The sequence below is a fragment of the Astyanax mexicanus genome, chromosome 13 (genome assembly GCF_023375975.1).
Source record: "Astyanax mexicanus isolate ESR-SI-001 chromosome 13, AstMex3_surface, whole genome shotgun sequence".
Classification (NCBI taxonomy): domain Eukaryota; kingdom Metazoa; phylum Chordata; class Actinopteri; order Characiformes; family Acestrorhamphidae; genus Astyanax; species Astyanax mexicanus.
The window spans coordinates 28,917,026-28,940,167 of NC_064420.1; the positions used below are offsets into that span (position 1 = coordinate 28,917,026).

A 23,142-nucleotide genomic window follows, 5' to 3' on the forward strand; every position below is an offset into this window, starting at 1 on the left:
GATTGTGTGACCTGCAAATATACCTCACCTCTTCAAAAATCCCAGAGGAAAGCCATGCTCAATCACAGACCACATTTTGTCGAAACAATTTGGAATTTCATCTTTTTTTAAAGGTGCCTTTGCATTTATTCGGGTGGTGTTTTCAAAAATAATTAGAGAAGAATTACATTACATACGCTACAAGTTGTGTACATTCATGGGACATGTCAGGAACCTCAAATGCTACTGTCTCCTCAGTAATGTGGTTGGTTATGCAAAAAAGAAAATCCTGCGCACAAAAACAGTGCTGTTAAACAGGCTAATTCCATAACAGTTTCGACTTTCCTTTTTTTATACCAAAAACAAAATTTGTACACCAAATCCACTAGTCCACTAATGCCTTAAGGTTAGTTCATACCAGCTATGGATGTGATATATATATATATATACTCCTGAGTGTTATACTGAGTTTTTCCCAGTTTTGTTTGCAATTATGTAACTTTGGGTGCACATCTATTATAGACATGAACCAGCCTAAGCTATGACGTGGTAAACTCAAACAGCCACTTGACGATTTTAGATGCTTATGAGTTTTCTGAGACAATCTTACTTATTTAGAACATGTATCTGTAACACTGGAGAGCAGCACACAACTGCTAGTTACCTAAAAACCTTTTGCTACATGAATCAGGCCTTACAATTGCCACTTTTTGTTTGCAGTAAAGTCAGGGACACCTGTAGGTATCGGTGCTGTGCTAAATAGTTACCCTAGCCAATCTCTTTAACTAGCTAACTGACCACTGTGCTGCCATTTTGACCTTAATCTAGCCAATTAGAGCAATTATTCATGGACCCAACCTAAAAGAAAAATTCTGCATGTTTCCTTCTGAGGCTAAAACACCAGGAGCCTCATATACTAAAGCTGCATACGTATAAAAACATCGCATAGGACACATTTCACACTCACCTTCAGATGTACTTAATGTGACATGAAATGTGAGAATGTGTGTTCTCCCATGCCATTTTCATTTCGTAAGTACACTGCCTGGCCAAAAAAAAATTCCACCTGGATTTAACTAAGTAAACGATCTGTGGTTGCTGCAGTTGGTCAGGTCTAGGTTCAGCAATAGTATGTGCTGAAAGAATGAGGTCAGCTGACTACCTGAATATACTGAATATAGACCAGGTTATTCCATCAATATATTTTTTCTTCCCTAATGGCACGGCCATATTCCAAGATAACAATGTCAGGATTCATGGGACTGGAATTGTGAAAGAGTGATTCAGGGAGCATGAGATCATCATTTTCACACATGGATTGTTCACTACAGAGTCCACCTTAACCTCACTGAGAATCTTTGTGATATATTGGAGAAGACTTTGTGCAGCAGTCAGACCCTACTACCACCAATGCAAGATCTTGGTGAAAAATGAATGCAAAACTGTATTGAAATAAATCTTGTGACATTGCAGAAGCTTATCGGAACAATGCCACAGTGAATGCGTGCCTCAATCAAAGGTAAAGGCGGTCCACAGAAATATTAGAGTGTGACCTTTTTTTTTGGCCTGGTAGTGTACGCTTCTAATGTGTTTTAGCAACACTTAGAGGTGATGCATTGAAATTGTAAATGAGAATGGATTTTTTTTTTTGTGTGTATACGATAGTTTTTAGCTCTGAGCGTACGCAACATTTTAGTTGGAATTCCACGCAAGTCTTAGTCCATGAGGCCACAGGTTTGTACACTGACATGTAAAAAGTTATGAGACAGCACCAGAATCGTGTTTCATGATCCTCAGATGTAAATATTGGAAAAATGCATTCAATGCCACCTTTAAAACTTTGCATTCCAATTTGTTTTAGTATGATTGGTAATACACTTGCTCGAATCTTCCTTTTTAATCCACTTATAGCTTTCAAACAGATCGGCCTTAAGCAGCTATTTGGTTATTTTCATATTGTGATTGTGTCTTTTATCAGACAGACCATTCTGTCACCAATAATTGGAAACAACTTGCAGGTAAATTTAATTATTCTACCAAGCAAAACATGGCCTTTTCCCACAGTAAGTCTGGGCTTTTTGGACCCTAAATATTGAAAATAAGACAAAGAGCATTTATAAATGTATTCTGCAGACAAACAGTGCTTACAAAGTTTTTTACCTTCTTTCCCCCCCCTTTGATGACATAAACAACCCTGTTCAGACTGAATTTTGTACAGTTGATATGAAACTTACTCCGACTTAGTAGGCTCACAACCCTTGAAATTACTTTTTTTTTTCCTTTCTTCATTTAAAGTGGAGCTCCTCACATGCACATGAACTTTCACTCAGCAGTCATTTATAAAACACAAATACTCCCATCGTGGCTCCACTTCTTCAGCCCCAGAGCGGAAGTGTCCGTGGCCACTGTTCTCTCCTCAAGGTGCTGTGCCTCTATAGCCTCTGCCACTAACCGCACCCAAACACCGCCGCCCCCCGGTCAAGACCAGGATGCTGGAAGAATATGGACATCCTATGGATGACGTCATCTCCAGGATTTCGCCATGTATGTCAGTTTAATTTGTTTCTTCACAGAAGAAAAACTGTTCCTACGGCCTGTGAAACCTGCATAGGAGAAAAAATATAGAATATTGGTGAAGATACGTTTTGTACTTAACTGTCTACCATATTTTTTGCATTATAAAGCGCAAACAAATTATAAGGCGCACTATCAATAAATGCCTACTTTCTGGTCTATTTTCATACGTATGGTGCACTGGGTTATAAAACGCATTTTAAAAGACACTATAAGAAACTTCTAATAAGGGCAAGTCTTAATGTTTGGTGGTGGTGGGGGGTAGTCAACTAAGTTAAGTAAAGCTAATCTAAGTAAACAAAACTGTAATTAAAAAAGACTTTCTTTTAAAGTTAAAGAGCGCTCTTTGTTTATTTACAATAAGCTTGGATTCCTGAATTTCTCCATTACTAAGGCTAGAACATTTGCATTAGCAGCTAACCACTAGCCCAACAGCGCTACACTGAGGAACCCTGAGTGTTCTAGTGTGCCAGAACATAGAAAGATTTTAAGTGCGCCTTATAGTGCGAAAAATACGGTAATAATACAAAGCTTGATTATAATGTGACTATAAATTAACTGCATTTTTGTTTCTAATTCTAAATAGGAATTACATAAGCTTCCCATCATTCAATGCTCAGCATTACAAAACATAATTACAAGCCTGCAGAAGCCGACCATGCTAAATCAAGGGCAGCAGTGTGCCATTTTTAGTCACATACGTGTCTCGAGTGGTTTGAATCCCAGTAATTTTGGACAGGGCAATCTATCTTTAGCTCAGAAGATGCTCGCCGGGCTAAAAATAGCTTTGACACAGCTGACAGATCTCTGCACACTGACCTCGTTAGGTGCTTGCTGGAAGCGTGCACCTCCATCTCGGTGCTTTTGAACTCGTTCAGCTCTTTCCGGATGGCCGCCTGCAGAACCACACATGAACAGCATTTAGTGCATCCCCGAGTGCCTCACACACATGCTAGATTTAAAAATAGTGCCCTCACAGCACTAAGTCATTTGAATAATTTGTGCATGTGATTTTAAATATTTAAGTTCGGTAAGAGAGAAAATTACTGTCTGTAACCGCACAAAGATGTTCTTGTTGTGAATTTTAGCAGTGCTTGACCCACAGCTTCAGTAACACACTGGCATTTCCAATAAAAGGTCAACATGTCTGACCAGAAAAATACGTCTTGAAGTACAGCATTGTAGATGCCTGACTGCAGACCTTCAGAGGCACTTGCTGACAGTGCCTTCCTGTCACATACCTTGTCCGCTGCAGACAGTCTAGTCCAAGGTTTGTCAGCTCTCCTGTCATAATCCTGAGCTTTGGCCACCTCGACATAGTCACTAAAGCGGATTAGGATCTTTCTGTCCCTCAGTTCGTCAACTGTTGGCCTCTGGTTGAGCTAAAAGACAAAAGAAAGGAACAATATAACACTCTTGCCTGGTTGTCTTTCCTCTGTATATAGTAGAGCTGCAACTATTGATTTTTTTTTTCAATTAGTCTATTAGTCATTGATTATTTCTGCCAAGTCCTTGATCTCTAAAAATGATAGAAACAGCTGAACATGAGATTTAAAAACCATTTAAATGTCCAGATGTTGTTTAAATGTGGAAACACACTGACTTTTATAGAGTAAATATGTGATTTGGTGTGTTTGGGCACTTTTGGAGATGGTAAGTGTCCCTTTGCACTTAATATAATGCTGTACTATTACAAATGAACGATTAGTCGACAATCAAATTTGTAGTCCAGAAATTAATTAATTAACTAATTGTTGCAGCCCTAGTATATAACAAAATATATTACTGGTGCTTCACATGTTTCAACAGCCTCATTTTTCCTGAACAAACAAAACAGTATTAATGACTGTCTGCATACACATTTACTAAAACATCTTAAGTAAGAACAGTTTTGCAGATTTTGTTCTGTTGCAACCATGAGGATGTTGTGCAGTTTTGTGCGCTTTTGTTCTTCTGTGCTCTCTCTCACTTCCACTAAAATAGGACCTTGTCTGTAGAAGTTTTGATTGGTTGCAGCAGGGGGCGCTCCATCTACACAAACCTTGTATGGACCTTCTATAGAAGTAGCCCTTCTTTGTTAGCTTTCTTTGTTAGCCTCCTTTTGATGCGTAAACCATTGATTAAGAAGAAAATTAAGAAAATTTTGTGTTCTATACATTTGTTTTGTTTTGTCTGTTCTAAAATATCCAAGGCAAAGCTGGTAAAATGTAGTTGGTTTCAGAGGGTGTTTTGTGGTCTTTGGTGGTTAAAAAGCTAGACATTTAGCTGAAAACATATTAAAACTAAAGTGGTAAGCAAGCTAGTAAACCAGCTCTTACCCAGCATATTTTATGCTGCAGTTAATTGGGGTCATGTTCTGTGATTCATATCATTCTGGTCAACCAGCACGGTCAAGCTTAACCATACTGCTGTCAAACAAAATAACCAGGTCTTTTTTTTTTTTTTTTAGCAGTTATTGTTTTGTTTTTATGTTTCTCCTTTTGTTTTAAAGCAAGAAAGCAAATTAATATATGAATATCTAAGGGTGTATTAATACCTAAAAGTTCAGACCAGAGTCTGAACCAAGATTCATGTGCTTGTTACAATTCTATATATTTTGTCCAGTAAGTTTTGGTTTTCACTGCAGTTTACTGAGAGATTTAAAGGACGGACCATTTATAGAGCTGCTATGTCCTGTCTATGTGTCTATGTCTTCCAATACTTGGCTTGTAGAATGTTGTGAAATCTTTAAGCTGCTTTCCAGGTGCTGTGTTTATTTCTGTCCTTGCCAGAAAAAAAACGTCCTGATGATACATGCGAATCACTCCACAGAATAATTGTTATGGTCTGTGGCACCTTTTGCACCTGCTATTTTGTTTCAGACCAAACAAGATAGGTGTAAAAGCATTCTTAAACAATTCTTCTCTTGTATTATCCTACAGCATTGCACCCTAAAATAGCTGCAAAGTCCTTACAAAGTTATACATAACACTTTAATAGTGACACAATATGTTTTGTTTCGGTATTATTCAGTACACAAGATGATATATGTGCACTATACTGGTGTAGTACATGAAGATTGTACCTTTCTGTTCAGTCTCTGTTTTATTTCTCTCCTCTCTTCTTGCTCGGTCTGGTCATTTCGTTCTGAAGGAACAAAGAAAATGAAATAAGCACTGACTCACGACACTGAGAGGCAAATCTCTGTATTAGGAACATCTATACACATACTCGTTCAAGCTAAGATCTCATCAACCAACAGTGTGGGAGAAGGTCAGTGCATAAAATCATATTAAGAAATGTTCACATCAAATAGTAGAATAAGGACAACACAATATCAGTGATTACGAGTGTGCCATGATTACTGCTGTGCCTCCTGGATTTGGGAGCAGCAGAATATGTTACAAGCTGACAAAAAGCCTACAGCAACTTCCACTTCTGTCAGTCAGAAATAGAAAGCAGAGATGGCAGTGGACCCAGGATCATCAAATTGAGAGAACTGAGGACTGACAAAAATTTCCCCTGCTCTGATGAGCTTATTATTTTTTTTTTGACAAACAGATGATAGGGTCAGAGTTTGGCAACAACAGCTTGAATCCTTGTGTGAACAGTTCAGGCAGGTAAAGGTGGCCTGACGGTGGGGGGAATGTTTTCTTGAAACCCAGTTAGATCAATCATGGCTTGACTGCCAGAGCATATTTGAATATTGGTGCTGACCGACTGCATCTCATCATAGCCACAATTTTCCTACACAATTTATCTTCTACTGGCACCAAATCACAAATCAAAAGTCTTCTCAAAACTTGTTTCTTGAACATGACAATAAGTTCAGTGTTCTTTAGTGGTCTTCCCAGTCACTGGATCTGAATCCAATAATTTTGGGCAATTTTGGGATGTGGTAAAATGGTAATTTTCTCAAAAATCTGCAAAAATTGTTTGATGGAATTGTGACAAAATGGATCATAATCTCTAAGGAATGTTTCCAACATTTTGTAAATTCCATGCCATAAATAACTGAAGCTCTTTTGAGTGAGAAGACTGGCCCAAAACAGTATTAATATAGCAAGAGTTCCTAATGAAGTGCTTGGTAGTTGTAAATGCTTTCATTTAAATAAATAATTTAATATTACCAATTTACCAAAATTATTAAAATGAATGAACGAATTATCTATAGATTAACAATACAATTTAGTACTTATTAGTACTAACAATACTTATTTAATGAAGTACAGTGTTTTTTTTTTGCTGTACATAGTCTAATTAAACTTAATTTTTTTACACTCTCTGTGTGGAAATGTGCAGCTGGGTCAGCGTTCTTTAAGCACTGATAAAATAGTATCCTTTTTTCCCCTTAATGCACAAGCTGCAGTTTCTGTAGTGTGGCACAATGTCTTTAGAAAAACTTATACACAGGCATTGGTGTGAAAAAAAAGTGAATATAATATGTAATCCATGTGGTGTTCCAAAATGCACCAATACGTTTTTGTAATAACAATATGAAAAAAATAATAAACTTTTGGTAACGTAAGCACACAGAGCTTTTATAAGACGTGTAAAGTACTTTGTCTATCACTTTAACCCAAGTAGTGTCCCAAGAAGTGACATGTCTGCATTGAGTCTTAAATCTTTCTGTAAAGCACTTTGAATTGCCTCATTGAATGCAAGGCTATGCAAAAAAATACTTTGCTTCTACAGCTCTGTTCCAACCATTTAACCATTCAATTGCTTAAATACAACCCATACATCTAGTTCTTTATTTTTATAATTTATTTCAATTCTTTTTTCCCATTTTCACAATTTATCTTGCCAATTGTCCCACAACACAAGGAGGGTGAAGACTAGCACATGCCTCCTCCAACACATGTGATGTCAGCCATCGCCTCTTTTTGAACTGCTGCTGATGCAGCATAACCGAGTAGCATCACAGCATGCTCGGAGAAAAGCGAAGCGACTCGGTTCCAAAACATCAGCTCACAGATGCCTTGTGCTGATCGACATCCCCCAAAGAGTGATGAGGGGAAAGAGGCGCCATGTACTCACCCAGAGAGAACAAGGCCAATTGTGCTCTCTCAGGGCTTGATGGCAAGCAGCATGACCGGGATTCGAATCAGCAATCTCTTAATCATAGTGGCAGCTATATAGACCGCTTACTTGGCACCCCCATACATCTAGTTCTGACCTAATTTCTAAAACAAAATGTTAATAATAGTTTAGGAAATTGTTGTGTTTTGTGTTACATAGGATTTTAACCCTATATTTTCATATATAATATTTCCATCCGCCCACAACAATAATAATAAAAAAAAACAAATCACTGAATTTACCTGATTCAATTTTGAGTTTGACATCAATATTCAGAAATGGGTCTGGGCTCTTATGGGTTAAAGTAGCCCGTTTTAACCCTTTCAGACCCTGCATCCATTACAATGGGCATCATGTATTTTCTTTATTTTAAAGCTCACCTTCCGTCGTTTTTTCTTTCATTTTAAAATGTCTAGTTGAGGTCTCTAGTATGAATGAATGACATGTGAGCCATTTTTGTAAAAAAAAAAGTGCTCAGGTGTCTCTGTATAGCTCTTTTTTAATGGACTGTTTTAGGGGTGTGTCCAAAATGACCGGATTCCAGCTTTGCTCATGAATATTCATACATGCAAACAGCATGCAAATATCTCTCCTCTGATTGGCTAGGAGCACTGCGACGCCCCTCCACCGCTCTGCCGCTCACTGCCTCCCACCTCCTAACTGATGAGCGGTGATGTTGCGTCGCTTCAGCTCCGCCTCTGGGAGTTTCTCGAGCCAAGGTGGGCTGGTCTGTGAGTTTCTGCCTACGTAGGCAGAAAGATAATTCAAAATTCACCCGTTTTTCGGAGGGGGGGGAGGGGGGATTTCTTTGCTTAGCTCCTGCAGACAATGGGGGCTGCAAAACAGTTTAATGTGCAGGTGTACACATTCAACTCGGAGAGACCTACTGTATTCCACAAAAAACAAGAAAAATCGGATTTTCGCGGAAGGTGAGCTTTAAATGTTTTGTTGCACATAACCGAACACTATTTTAGAGCTGTGGTCCATCAGAATATACAAGGAACCAGACAATAAACAAATTTATAAACCAATTAAACAGTAGCTTGGCCCCAGGTGCCTACTGTACTGGAAAAACAGTAGTACCAGAGCCAGCAGTAACATGTAAGTTTTATTAATTGAATGTGATTTTTAACTTTTTTACTATTTAGGGATGGTTTATGAAATAAAAAGCTCAATATGAAATCTTAAATATTACACACAGGCTTAAATGCAATGCAAATAAAAAAAAAAACTAAAATATTTTAGTTAATTAGATTTATTTGCTATATAGATTTTATAGTAGAAAATTCGAGTCTTCTTTTCTGTGCATTACAGACAGAAAACAGCATTCTCACATTAATTTCCATCACTGGAGATAATTCAGGTCTGAAAGGGTTAACTCCACCTGCAACACACAGTCGAAATTCTAGTAAAATAAAGTTAAAACTAGTAAAATAAAGTTAAAACTTACGTTTTAAGATGTTTCTGCTCTCCAGCTCCTCAACGGCCGGCCGCTGACTGAGTCTCCTGCGGAAAAACACCAGAATATCGTTGTGAACCATCGGTTCAGTCCAGAGGAGCCCGAGTTCAGAACCGGTTCCCCTCAGAAAAAAAAACAGCGTTAGCTCCAAAACTCGGACACCCGCGAGCACTGTCCTCCCCGCGCGCGCGCGTTTAACTGAGGCGCTTCAGTTCTGCTGTAAACTGCTGAATTTCCTATCAGCACTTCACTACACTGAGGCTGAGACTCCTGAGGTCCGGGTGCTCGAGCTCTCCTGACCGCTGAACTCGCGCGCTCTCCGCTGCTGCCGCTGCTCTGAGCGCTGCTGCCACGTGCTGCGCGAGCACACACTGAGGTGGAGCCCGGAGGTGTAGCCCACCCTGAACATGTGATTCCCCCCACTACGCTTCCAGTGCTCTCCTCTTCCTCAGCCCAGCACCAGGGATTCTCTTTCATTCCTTTTATTCCACATGAAATCATACATCTATATCTTTATACAGTACCAGATCAAAAGTTTAGACACACCTTCTTATTCAGTGTTTTTCTTTATTTTATATTATATTATATATTGTGTTATTTTATTTATTTACTACATTGTAGTATCAAAACACAGGAAGAAGATAAATCCTGCAACCACTCGCTTCACTATTAACTTTAGAAGACTAGTAACCTCCTCTCCCTTACAGCTATGTTGCTGTGTCCGTTTATGTTCCGATCAGCAACATAATATTGCTGTAGATTAATATTAAAGACATACACAATTAAGGGAACACCTATGGAATTATGTAGCAAAAAAAAAAATTGAGATAGGTGATTTGTGATGAGCTGGAGCTTCACAGCATGAAGGAAAAGCAGCAACTATTGCAAACCATTATTTATAAACATAAATCAGTTTTGATGTCAGATATCAACATTGTATCAGTGCATTATAGATGAAAAAAGAACATGAATTCAACATACTGCTATCTGGGTAAGAGGTTTAGGCTACTGCTCCAACTCAGCTATACGCTCACCCTTCTTCTAACATTCCGTAATTCCAAACCATTTTAAATTTTGACATCATTTTCTATTAGTCTATAATTATCCAGCATCCTGCAACTCGAAAGTTTCCAAGTTCTGAGTAGGAAATGTTAACTAGAATGCTCCCACAAGTCAAATTTTCTCCTCAGATAGTCAAAATAGTCTTATCAACCCAAGTTTAAAATCCATCCTTCTATCCATTTTGGTCTAATTAAATTAGTCCCACACACAGTATGGTTCAACTTTTATCTGTGGACATGTTTACATGGTGTTTGGATGCACAACATACTGTTTAATACATTATCAACTGGTGTCACTAACAATGCTAACCCGGGACAAGGTGACTCTCCCTCATGAAGACACTTTCATGAAGAGATTTAAATACCAAGAGTGTGCAGATCTTTCCTTAAAGCTAAATGTGGTACTTAGAAGCATCTTAAACAGAAAGTAAATATTAAATGAGAAAAAGTTCTGACATTGACTTTTAACTTCTGACTAGTACTATGTTTCTTTTTATGTTCATCAATAAATGCAATCACGCAGAGGCTCCTACTGTGTCATCTGTATCGCTGCATTATCGACAAAGAGATTTTTTCCAGGACAATACAGCAATCAGGTGGCACACTAACATTATAGCATATAATGATGATCAGGTGTTGAATCAGGCAGGACAGCAGGTTAGGTTTAGATTTTTTGGGCTGAACTGCAAGCAGAACTGAGCTTCTGCATAACAGAAATTAAAATTTTATCATTTAACTGTTTGATATAAATGACCCTGATAACAGAGAACATTGATTTTTTTTTTTGTTGCATTACATCTTTTCATGATTGAAAATCAACCTTTATTTAACATTGCTTCATAGGCATTGGTTGATTGGTGTTGAAATTCTGACGTTGAATCAAAGTTCATTTGGGTTATATATTGGGCTCTTTTACACCTATAATACTTTTGGACAAAATGTGCTCCAGAAATAATAATCCTCTTTCTAAAATGCAAGAAAACACAGTTATAAGAAGCTATCAGACCTGAACAGAACATATACATGTACACCATAACTTATAAACATAAATCAGTTCTGACGTCATCAGAGATCAACGTTGTATCAATGCATTATAGATGAAAAAAATAAATTCATTTGTTATCCTGCATTCCATTTAAACTTGGATGTTGGAATTTCCAAGTCAAATTTCCTCCTTTGAAAGTCGAAACAGCCTAACCAACCCAAGTTCAAAATCCAAGATGGCAGCACCGCATATCAACAGTAGTAAAAGCAGTAGTATGGATAGAAATGCTATTTTTTTGGTCTAATTAAAACAGTGCTACACACAGTACAGTCCAACTTTAATCTGTGGACATGTTTTTACATTACATTTACAACATTTAGCTGAAACTCTTATCCAGAATGACTAATAAGGTTATTCCTATTACACATGTGGACCAATATAGTGTTAGGAGTCTTGTCCAAGGAATCTTATTGGTGTAGCACAGAACCCCAGTCTCCCACATGGTAGGTTACTGGCAGGCGGTGGTGTTATCCACTGCTAGGGCTGCCACGATTAGTCGACTAGTCACGATTATGTCGACTATTAAAATAGTCGACGACTAATTTAATAGTCGATTAGTCTTTTTTTTTTCTTTGTTTTTCTCTCCAAACTGCTGCGACTGCCTTTCTGTCCTGGACGCACATGCGCAGTAGTGGAAACCGGGGTAGGTAGTGGACGACATCTCAGGACATTATACAGACAGGCTCTGGTTTCATGGCTACCCCGCTACAGAACTCAAAAGTGTGGGATCACCAAGAAAATAAAAGTGAAACGCGTGCAATGCAATATCTGCAATGAAGAACTTGCCTTCCTCGGCAGCACAACCGCGATGCACGAGCACCTGAAAAGGAGGCATGTTGTGGCTGATTAAATGACGAAGAAGCTAAATTGCTATTTAGCTGCTAAAATTAGCGTAAACAGAGCGTTAACTTAGTACTTAACTTACTCATCTTGATAGCTTTAAAACAGAGGTCACTAATAGGCGGACCGCGATCCGGATCCGGACCCAGACGTTGTCACAAATGCCGTCCCAAACCGATAAACTACAGAGAAGGATTTCATTCTGACAGTGGCTTCTGTTTTCAGTGCTTTTCGGTGCAGTAAACTCACAGATCAGTCATGTGTGGTGTAAAATCACCAAACGCTCTCCTCTGCCAATCAGATCTGTGCAGACCGCTGCCCTGGCTAGTGAATTGGGACGCGGACGGGGAAAAACGCCTTTATAAAGAGATAGGGAGCCCAAGAACTGGCAGAAAAACAAGATCGGTCAGAAACTAAAGACACACTGAGTGCGACAGAGAGACGGTAATGTACACAATATCTGGACAGAGAGGCATTTTTTATTAATATACTTTTTTTTCATAATAGTTCAAACAACCTCACAGTTGAGATGTTTCATAAATGCCAGTGCCTTATCCTTATTTTACACAGTTGTTTACACTTTATGCTAAACAGTAAAATAATTGTCTGTTACAACAAGCTGCATATTTCATTAAAGGTTTAATGAACTATGATTTTAATTGTTTTTATTTTTAGTTAGCATATAGCTGAAATCTAATGATGGTTGTATAATAGCAGCTGCATTCTATTGTGATAAACTGTGTTTTATATTCAATTAACGTATGATCCGATTAGTCGACTAATCATAAAAAATAATCGGTGATTAGTCGACTATAAAAATAATCGTTTGTGGCAGCCCTATCCACTGCAACACATTAACCACTCCTTGGGTGTTCAGACGTGCAACATAATGTTAATATATTATCAACTAGTGTAACTAACAATGCTAAACCGGGAGAATGCTAATCTGGGACATAATGCTAATCTGGGACATACAAATTTGGAGTTTATTCATAATGAAAGACTCCCAAAATCAGTTGTGGTAAACTCCAAAGTCTAGCTACCTGCATTATGGAAATAACAGTTTTGAAATAATGTCAAATTATCTGAATGTTTAACTTGAACATAGTCAACTCGGGTGTTACATCATTTCAAGCTCTGACTCCCAACTCCTGAGGTAAATGGAATGCAGCAGTATTCAGCGAAACACTGACAAAGGGAAGAGCCCACCTGATGACCTCTGTGAAGAGCTTGCGATGTAGTGGGTGATTGGAAAATGGCTAAATGTTTAATGGGCTGGACCCAATCTGTAACCCCAATTTTTGTGTGCAGGATTATGTCATCTTTCCTGTATTATTTCACTTAATATTAGAAATGGTCATACTATTTGTCATACTAATCAGGCACAGCGACACACTCCTCCTCCTCCCCATGACTTTGCGTGATTTCCATGAGGACATAATTCTGAGTACATTTACGGTAATTTCAGCCGTTAATGATATTAAAAATAAGTCTATTATTATTCCTTAGCTTTTAAGGTTTGCTGAAGTTGTTTTTCTTGTAGTAATGTTAATGAGCCAAATAAGGTTTCCTAATCTTGCTTGCTCACAGTCTCTGAATATCACTGAGACGATATAATTAAATTATATTTTATATTTAATCAAAGGCAAGTTTTACTCACACTGTCATGCTATCCAGTACTGGGAGCTCCACATAACACTTAACAAATGAACAATCAGTCCTGTTCTCACAATAATGGCACCATTTAAGATGTGGAGCCTCTGAATCTCAGTCCAGTTATCCTCTGATGTATTTTACTGTAGTATATTGTAATACAAAAGTACTGTATTTTTCACACAATAAGGCACACTTAAAATCATTAAATTTTTCCAAAAATCATCAGTGCGCCTTATAATCCGGTGTGCCTTATGTATGAATTTTTCCAGTCAGATTGTAAGGAGCAATAAAGCCACTCCACTGAAGTACAGCGTTATACAGGAGTTTCAGTTTAGTTCTCCAGAAGTATTAGCATAAGCTGCTAACCGCATAAAGTGCTAGCTCTTTGGCCATTCAGAGGTGAGTATATCGGACTGAAGTCTGCGCGTTTACCGTGTTAAAACATTCTAATTATGTGGGACAAACCGCTAGCTAATATCTAAGCTACTGTAAATAAACGGAAGCGCTTTACTCACTCGAAAAAACAGTTTCAAGGAGAGAAATCTGTAGATTTACATCCAGTGCTCGCTTGACTTGTTTGACTAAATTACAGTTTTGTTTACTTAACTTAGCTTAGCTTTACAGGTCTCGCCACCCAGTAGCCAGGCCCGCTAAACTTAGAAGGAAAACATGGCAACGCCTCTGTTCCTGTGTGTATAAAATGTGCCTTATAATGCAGTGTGCCTTATGTATAAAAACAGACCAGAAAATAGACATTTATTAATAGTGCGCCTTATAATCCGGTGCGCCTGTATAGACATTGCCGTGTAGTTCCAGAAAAGGAAAAGACACCCACAAATAGGTATTTAGTTTGGACCCTGCAATGTGATTGGCTGAGAAACGGTCTAGGCGTGCCAATACTGCACAATACTAAAACCAAAAATAAATAAAATAAAATAACAGCTAAATGCTCAATAATTTATATTGTTATTCACACAGCATTCCGAACCGCTTATAAGTGCACTAAAACACAAACATCATGCTTTTAAAACATAGCAATACTGTTTCTAGGTAGTTTGGTACAAAAGGTACATGATATTTGACAATCGGCACTTATCTATGGCCTACCACAGTACACCAGTTCCAGTATCTCACCCTGTAGCTAAAGAACATTAAAGCTTATATAATGTGTTATTGTTTAATTATACAATGCTCCCTCTTTCACACTGAGATTAGACACTAGATCTACATCACATCAGACAACCTCACCTGCGCCTAGACCTTAGAACCTATAAAGAAAGCTAAGAAGGAACACGCCTGTCAAAACATGGTGATCTACTTAGATGGAAATTCCAACAGATGTGACGGCATTAATATTTCATGAGCTGAAATGGAGGCTTTACTCCCAGTGTCCCTCTGGATACTGACTGGGAGATATTGACCTGTAGCTTAAGTTGCCTGGCAACAGTGATTTCATGTAGTGGTGTTGATGGTGATGGTGGTGGTGGTGGTGGGGGCTGTCTTGGTTGGCTGTTAAGAGATTTGACAATAGGAAAGTCTGTTCAGGGATTTTATCTATTTTACAGGTTAAAGGATGCCAGATTGTTCCATTACTTATTACTCATTATTCCTTGCATTTAAATGACTATATATGCATATTTTGAAGAGAAGATATGGAAGCTGTTATCTATAACTGTAAATCTTAATGCATGACTTTCCAGTGCCACCTGCTCCTCAGGTCCTGGAGGTCTTTTGTGCCTTGTTTCTTTGAGAAGGAAGCAGAACAGTTGTCTCTTTTCACTTTCTCAGAATAATCTACTGTACATTAAGTTAGGTCGTGACCAAAGTGAGGGCTTGGCTTGTGTGGGTGGCGGCAATAAACTTAATCTGTGTTGAAGAATGGCTGGATTGTAGCTGCTACCATATTTGCCCATTATCCTCCCACGCCATCCACTGCATAACGCATTCCCATGCCTCAAACTGAAATGTGTAGATCATCTCCTTTTTAAAAGGGTTTCAAAAACCTAATTATAGACGGGTACAAAATGTGTTTCATTTGTTGCTCATTCTAATTATTTGTCTTGTTGTGAAAGCTACAGTTACAGGTTTACTGCCCTTCTTTGTATTCCGCGCTATAACCAAGGTGAACACCAATTCACAGAGGAGTGAGGGAGTGCACTGTAATCCATTATTCACTGGTCTGAGCTCTAAAAATAGCAGCACACTCATGTGTTGATTCTGTGGAAGTGCAGAGTGCTGCAGGCTAAAGATAGTAAGGTCATGACACTGCATCGATGAAGCATCATTGTGTCATTCCGAATGTTAGTCAACAGCGGCAGCACAGGGCTCATGACTGTAGGCGGGGTTATCCTTTTATGCTGATCTAATGTTTCCTGCTGCTGGACATCCAAACAGATATTTACAGTACTGGGAAAAGCTGTTGCCCTCTTAGATATTTTTGTTAGTTTTATTGCTTGTATTAATTTCTATCATGTTCAATATAATTTGGCATGTTTTGGCAAGAATGTGCTAAGGAAAAACTCCTTAACATCAAAATGTGAAAACTGAAAGATTTTTAAACAAAGGGATGTCAATTAAAGGAGAAATTCTGTGTGAAACGGACTTGGGTTGTAGTAAAACATGACAATGAGTATGAACTTTTGTCAGGTTGCTCAACTCCATTCACGCACAGCATTCTAAAATACAGCGCTTTTAGCCGATGCCCCCAACAGAGGCTTACAATGAGGGCCCTGATATTTTAAATGAGACACTAAGAACTCAACTGACGAGCATGAAAAAATAGGTAGGAAGGTAGGTAGTTTACAAAATTGTAATTATTTCTCTGGAAATGCATGAATATTATAGAGATATTTTATCCAGCAACAGCTGGACAGTCTTGCATGTACATAGTTTTCAGTGCCTTGTTTTAAACGTCAGGGCCCTCAGAATTCTACCACTAAACTGTAGAACTACTAAGGCTGTGAATCTTTGGGAATCCCACAATTCGATTCAGAATCGATTCTTGAGGTCACGATTAGATTTTTTTCCGATTCTTTCGGTTGGATTTCTTTTTCTTTATCCTCCATACTTTAGCAGCACAACAACAAACACCGTAACACGACACTACACGCCTCTCTGTAGCCTAATAGGGAGATGCAGTAAGAGCAGAAACTTTCCCTTTCCTGTTGCTGCTGTCTCGTGGTACAGTTAGAAAGCGGCGTGCGACAGTAGCTGAGCTCCGCGGTACAGTTAAAAAGCTCTGCGCAACTGTAGCTAAACTCCGCGATACAGTTAAAAATCTCCACGCAACAGTAGCTGCACCCACAAAAAAATTCAATTTTTGGAAAATGAGAATCGATTCTGAATCGTTTAATGTTAGAAACGCGATTTGAGCTCAGAGCGATTTTTTCCTGCATCCCTAGGAACTACATTTAGCTTTGAATGGTGTACACATAGAGAATATTTCTATGCATGGGCATATTATGCCCCTATTGCTAACAGTGTAACCTGTTGGAAGCATCATCTAAAAGCACTGTGTTTTAGAATGCTGAGTATGAAAAGATGTGGGCTAGTTAAAAAAAGGTCATACTCGTTATGATATTTCACCACACTATCTTCTGTTTTACACAGGAGCTCTCCTTTAAACAAATATATATCATACAATAATAGTATAATAAGAATGCTATATCTATGTCTAAGTCAGAATATAGTAGATACACCTTTGGCTTTGGAGATTAAGCTCTGCAGCATTAAGTCACTGTGAATAGCACATCTGGACATTGAGCAGGGATTCAGAACAAATACAGAACATTTCTGACATCTTTGTTGTCTTACATTGTCTTGCATGTTACTAATAGGAAGCTGGTTCCCTACATATGAAAACTCCCATCTGTGTGGCTTACAATCTATAAAGCAGTCTATAAATTGATTAGGAAGCGTTGATTGAAGGAATGCCCACACCAGTGTTAAGCTGTTAGATGTTGTGGCATGAGTCAGGCTGAATACTGGATGATACTGGATGAATGGCTGAATTTGGCATGGCATGGTGTTAAAAATCTCTAGAGTTTGCATGAGGACTAATAGCAGGTGCCAGATGTATGGTACAATCCATTTCTATTTTCAAATGTGTACACAAAAACATCATAGAAGGCATTACCACCCACAGTGGACAGCGCAGTGGGTGGTAATGATTGTGACCAGTGGTGTCTGGGTAGAATTGTCCACTCTTGCAGGAGGCCCCACACTAATTCCTGTCCCATGATATTTGGCATATCAGTGTATATGAACACTGATAATCCCTGTTTTATTGTGTCTCTCAAGCCTCATCCATCTGTAAATATGAAAGAGCAAAATGAGAGTAGCCTACAACAGGAATTTCCACTCATTGCTATGTGACCTGGAGGCAGTAAATGGGTTTCCTCTCTAAGATTAGAAGCATCAATACTATCCTAGTTTCAGCAAGATGCTCACGGGGCTCCTGCCTTGTTTTCTGTGGAGCTAAAAATAACTGGGTTGCCCCCCACCTTAAGCAATGTGTCATGAGGATTTAGAGCATCATGTGCTGTCTCAGACAAAGGACCTTACAGCTACACGCTACACCAGATCTACACTTTAATATCAGGGATACTGTATATCAGAAATTACTGATGACATGGTTCTATATACACTATACTAAATACTTAATGTATATATCTCCTAATGATAATTCATCATAATTTATATTTTACACACCCAGACGATTATGACCAGACCACATCTTTTTCTCTGTTTCAGAATACAGTGGAGTTGGAAATTTCCAGTTTTCAGATTTTACTAAATTGAAAACCTCTGGAATATAATCAAGATGAAGATGGATGATCACATTTTTTGCACCAGGAGTGGCATAAAGTTATCCAAAAGCAGTGTGTAAGACTGGTGGAGGAGACTTTATGAATATGAATTTGTTTTATTTGCATTATTTATTTGCATGCTTGAGATCTGAAATCTCTGCATCTTAATTTCAGCCATTTCAAATTTTCTGCAAATAAATGCTCTAAATGAATTAATAAATATTTGGAATTTAGGAGAAAGTTTGTGTGTAGTTTATAGAAAAAAAACAACAATGTTCACCATTTTACTCAAACATATACCCATAAATAGCAAAACCCGAGAAACTGATACAGAAACTGAAGTGGTCTCTTAACTCTTTCCAGATCTGCATAGAAGCAGTTTGTAGTTCCATGATCACAGATTGTAGTTTTCTGTTTCTCTGCATACTTTATTATCCTTCTTTTACTCAACCGTCAGGACCCCACAAGAGAGACCACCACAGAGCAGGTATTATTTTGGTGGTGGATCATTCTCAGTACTGCAGTGACACTGACACGGTGGTGGTGTTTTAGTAGTGTGTGTGTTGTGATGGTACAAGAAGATCAGACACAGCAGTGCTGCTGGAGTTTTTGAACACTGTGTCCACCCTAGAGCTTAGAGTCTGTGCCTGAACCCGACCCGACCAGAGATTTCCCACCACTTTCCTTTGGGCCGGGTCAGGTTGGGCTCGAGAAAAGTTTGTGACATAGGCATCTGCTTTTTAATGCTATTTTTATTTTATTTAAAGCTATAGGATGATAATCACAATACAGTAAAGTAACAAATCAAACTGTGTTTTTAAAAAAAGTTGCACAAGTGTGCAGTACACACTTCATTTGTCTGTTTTAAGCACTTGACTTGCAATGCTGTGGAGTGCAGTGTTTTGGCACTTAGAACATAAGCTCAATATAAAATAAATTATTTAGAAACAATTTGTAGCCTAGTTTACCGATGTTTAGGTCTGTGAATCATTGTTCTCAGTGTTTGCATTTTAATCTTTCGGAGATCTGTTCTTAATAAACATTTTTCTTAAATTATAGGTCTTTTTCAGTTTTGCAATGTTAATTAACATCATTCTGAACAGATTTCGCTTATTCAAAAAGCCCAAAAATGTTTTTTAAAAGCTCAGTTTTAACACTCCACTTACTAAAAAAAATGTCTAAATCGTTTAAATCGTGCTCGATTTAATGGGGCTGGGCGGGTTGAGTTCGGGCAGAATATGCACAGGTTTGGGCCCCGGCTGGATATTTTGGGCCAGATCTAAGCTGCCCCACCATGTACATGTAAAGTCAGCGGCAGAAGATCTGTTGCACAGTTTGTGTTGGTCATCCTTTAGACCTTCACCAGCGATCACAGCACTTCATGTTGGTTGACTATTCTCAGTCCAGCAGTGACATCGAAGTGTTTAAAAACTCCAGCAGCACTGCTGTGTCTGATGCCCTAGTACCAGCACAACACACACAAACACCTCAAACACCACCACCATATCGATACATAAATACATAAAACATAAAAAGGTGGGCATAAAACTGTGTATAAAAGTCTTTAATGCTATGTTTAAAGAAGTGGCTAATATTCCCATGTTTATACCCTTTAAACCTACTGCATGAAAGTAAAAGCTAAATCCATTTTTGGCTCTGGAGCCAAGACGTCCTCACACTTGTGTCTCAATTTTCTGCTTAAGAAGCAAAGCAGATTTGTTTCTTCCATTACGTAAGAAGCCAGCCTTGCCCACTTGAAGAATGACCAGCAGTCAGTCCGTGAGGCCATGTGGACAATATAATGGGAATATTTTTAGCAGCATGAACAAAACAACAGCAAGGTCTAGGATAACCGGTAGGCAGTGCCTAGAATCAGCACAGAAGTGTTTGTGAGCAGAATCACTCAGCGGTGTGAAGTGCCTGTGTAATTAATTACATAAGAGCAGGAACCACCAGACTAGGAAGACACTGCAGCTTTGAGACCTTGAAGCGTTACAGACAGACTGGTTGGCTCTCTTATGGCCTATCCTGAAGTGTCCTTTGTACTTGATGAAAACATGAAAACAAGAGCAGAGCAGAACAGAGAACTATTTAGTATTATACGTAAATGAAAATTTGGATGTTCACAAGGAGTCGTGTAATCTGATATCTCCACCTTAACTTCTTTAAAAAAAATCTTTTATCTCCATTTTCACTGTTTTTAACATTTTGGGCCCTATTTTAGTGATCTATAGTGCATCGCACAGCAGGATTTAGGGTGGGTCGATGTGTCTTTAGTATCGTGAGGGTGCAAAAAATATGCCTTGCGTGGCTCGAAACACGCAAAAAGACATGTAACTATTCTCTTAATTAATTATGGTTGTGTTTTGGGCGTAATGTGAAATAAACCAATCAGTGTGTTAGTTGTCATTCCCTTTAAGAGGCAGCTACGCTCTGACTTCGGTACATTTGTCTCTTAACAGTGCTGCACTTTGCGCTTCAGCTCATTTAAGGGAACAGCAATGTTATTTTATTCTTTATTCTGTTTATTGTTGAGGTAAAAGTCGGGTTTGCGCTCTGCAGCACGTTCGTGTGTGTGTGTTTAATGAGCGGGAATGTATGCACGGTGGGCACGGTGCTCCTGCATGGATAAAATAGGATTGGGCGTTGGGAGTGTTGACTGTTTGTTGACTGACTGTTTAATCAGTCAGTGGCGCACCTGTGTTTCCCACCGCCAAGATAGAAACACGCCAGATTTTTACCTGAACACACCTCACTTTTAGACCACCACACCCATCAGTGAAGATATAGTTCTAATCTCTGAGGCTATTTTAACAGCGCAGACACAAGAAGTGAAAAAGACTGTTGGCGGAGTGTAAGATAGCAAGTGCATGCCTTGCTCAGGGTATACGATAGGGCCCTTTGTGCCAAAGATATCAAATACTCAAATATTAACAGATTTTTTTTCTCGACAAGTTGCCACAAATTATTAAGGTAAATTCACTTATACTTATCCAGGTTTACAATGTACCTACATACATACACATGTGCAAATGGGTACTACATACAGGGCTGGACAAAATTAAGAGACCACTTCAGTGTCTGATGGATGATCACAAGCCACCAAACCAAGCTGAACTGCTTGAATTTTTGCACCAGGAGTAAAGGCATAAAGTTCTCCAAAAGCAGTGTGTAAGACTGGTGGAGGAGAACATGCCAAGATGCATAAAAACTGTGATTAAAGACCCGGGTTATTCCACCAAATATTGTTTTCTGAACTTTTAAAACGTTATGAATGTGAACTTGGGATGGTAAGGCTCTATTTGCTTTCCAAGTACTTGTGGAGGCGAAAATGTCATTGGACTTCCAACATCCTTTGAAAATCCAACATCAGAGTACAAAAGAAACGTAGCATACACCTTGCCATGAGCAGATGCCATGAACAAAATGTGTTTGAGATCAGGAAACATCTAAATGTGCTAGACACTGGCCCTCTTGGATTGAATTATAGTACCATGCTTGTTTTAATGGGTTAGAACTGGGGCAAAATGTAGACTTTAGTTGATCTTTCACAATAATTAGTGTAAAATTCTGTTAGATTCACCTATTGCTATTAATCAAAGCAGATATAATTGTTCTGTGTAAATGGTCTTTCCTTTAAACATGAATCGCTTTACACTATATCCACTAATCAATCCAATCAGAAGGTGCCAGGGATAATCCATTCAGATTAAAACAAATCCTGTTTCACCTCCTCTATAATCTCTGCATCCACTATTACCTTACATCACTAATGCCAGATTATTAACTGTCTTTTGCGCAGTGGCCTCAGGTAAACCGCTGAGCATGAGATTCCTATCTTATTCTGCCTTATTCTAGAGCTCATTTATGCTCAACACTAAGATTATGGATGGAACCTTATGTTTATACACGGAATTCATTTGTCCATATTTGTGCATGACCTATAAAAGCTTACAGATACAAATGGAATACTGCTGAAAATCATCAGGGCAGAGTAGGCAATAGTTTACGTTAAACAAAGCCTTGTTATATGAATATGATAAACAAAGTCAGGAAAAACATTAACTTATAGTGAAAAGTAAGTTTTTTTCATCATCTACAGTTGTTTAAACCACTGCCTCTTCTGTTCTTTTTAAAGTAAGCCCAATATCCTCTATACCTCCTCTACTGCCTTTTGACACTGATCTGCCCTCTAGTGCATGAATTGCTTAAGTCCAAGCTAACAAAAAGAAGGCGAAGAAATATGTGGGCAGTGACTGTTACAACATTTGAAACTAACATATTCATTTTTGTATTAAAAGAGAATATTAATAAAAGGACTTAACATGTCTGAATACGATGTTATGGACACATTTGGGGATTTAAACCCACTGTAACAGAATACTGATGCTGATGACACAAGGGTGAGCCTTCATTAGCACTGTAAGGCCTATTAAGCCATTTTTACTATTGGCTGCGTAATCTAAAACAGAATGGACTAATAAGATACATAGACACATCTTAGGAACAGAATTGCAGCACTAAACTCTACTGAGAAAACGGAGATATCTGAAGCCGTGTTTAGATGTATACATTTTAGTTTTAGTCTTCAAAAAAGCGTTTGTTTCTTTTTTAAATGAGGGATTAGAAGTATGCAAAATTTTGTGAGTAGACCATGAA

The 23,142-nt window shown here is 38.4% G+C and overlaps 1 protein-coding gene across 3 annotated transcripts in view; it reads right to left on the minus strand.

Annotated features, from left to right (window-relative positions):
- Nucleotides 1-2,306: 2,306 nt before the first annotated feature.
- The window catches only part of phactr3a (phosphatase and actin regulator 3a), a 71,619-nt gene continuing 50,783 nt past the window's right edge, over nucleotides 2,307-23,142 (minus strand). For all 3 annotated transcript variants that reach the window (XM_049486343.1, XM_049486342.1, XM_049486344.1), the window contains exons 8-12: nucleotides 9,065-9,120; nucleotides 5,618-5,679; nucleotides 3,795-3,935; nucleotides 3,373-3,449; nucleotides 2,307-2,582 (exon numbers count right to left, since the gene is read on the minus strand). In XM_049486343.1, the coding sequence (XP_049342300.1) occupies nucleotides 2,567-2,582; nucleotides 3,373-3,449; nucleotides 3,795-3,935; nucleotides 5,618-5,679; nucleotides 9,065-9,120 (352 nt within the window). In that variant the 3' untranslated portion in view covers nucleotides 2,307-2,566. The remainder of the gene's footprint in view (nucleotides 2,583-3,372; nucleotides 3,450-3,794; nucleotides 3,936-5,617; nucleotides 5,680-9,064; nucleotides 9,121-23,142) is intronic.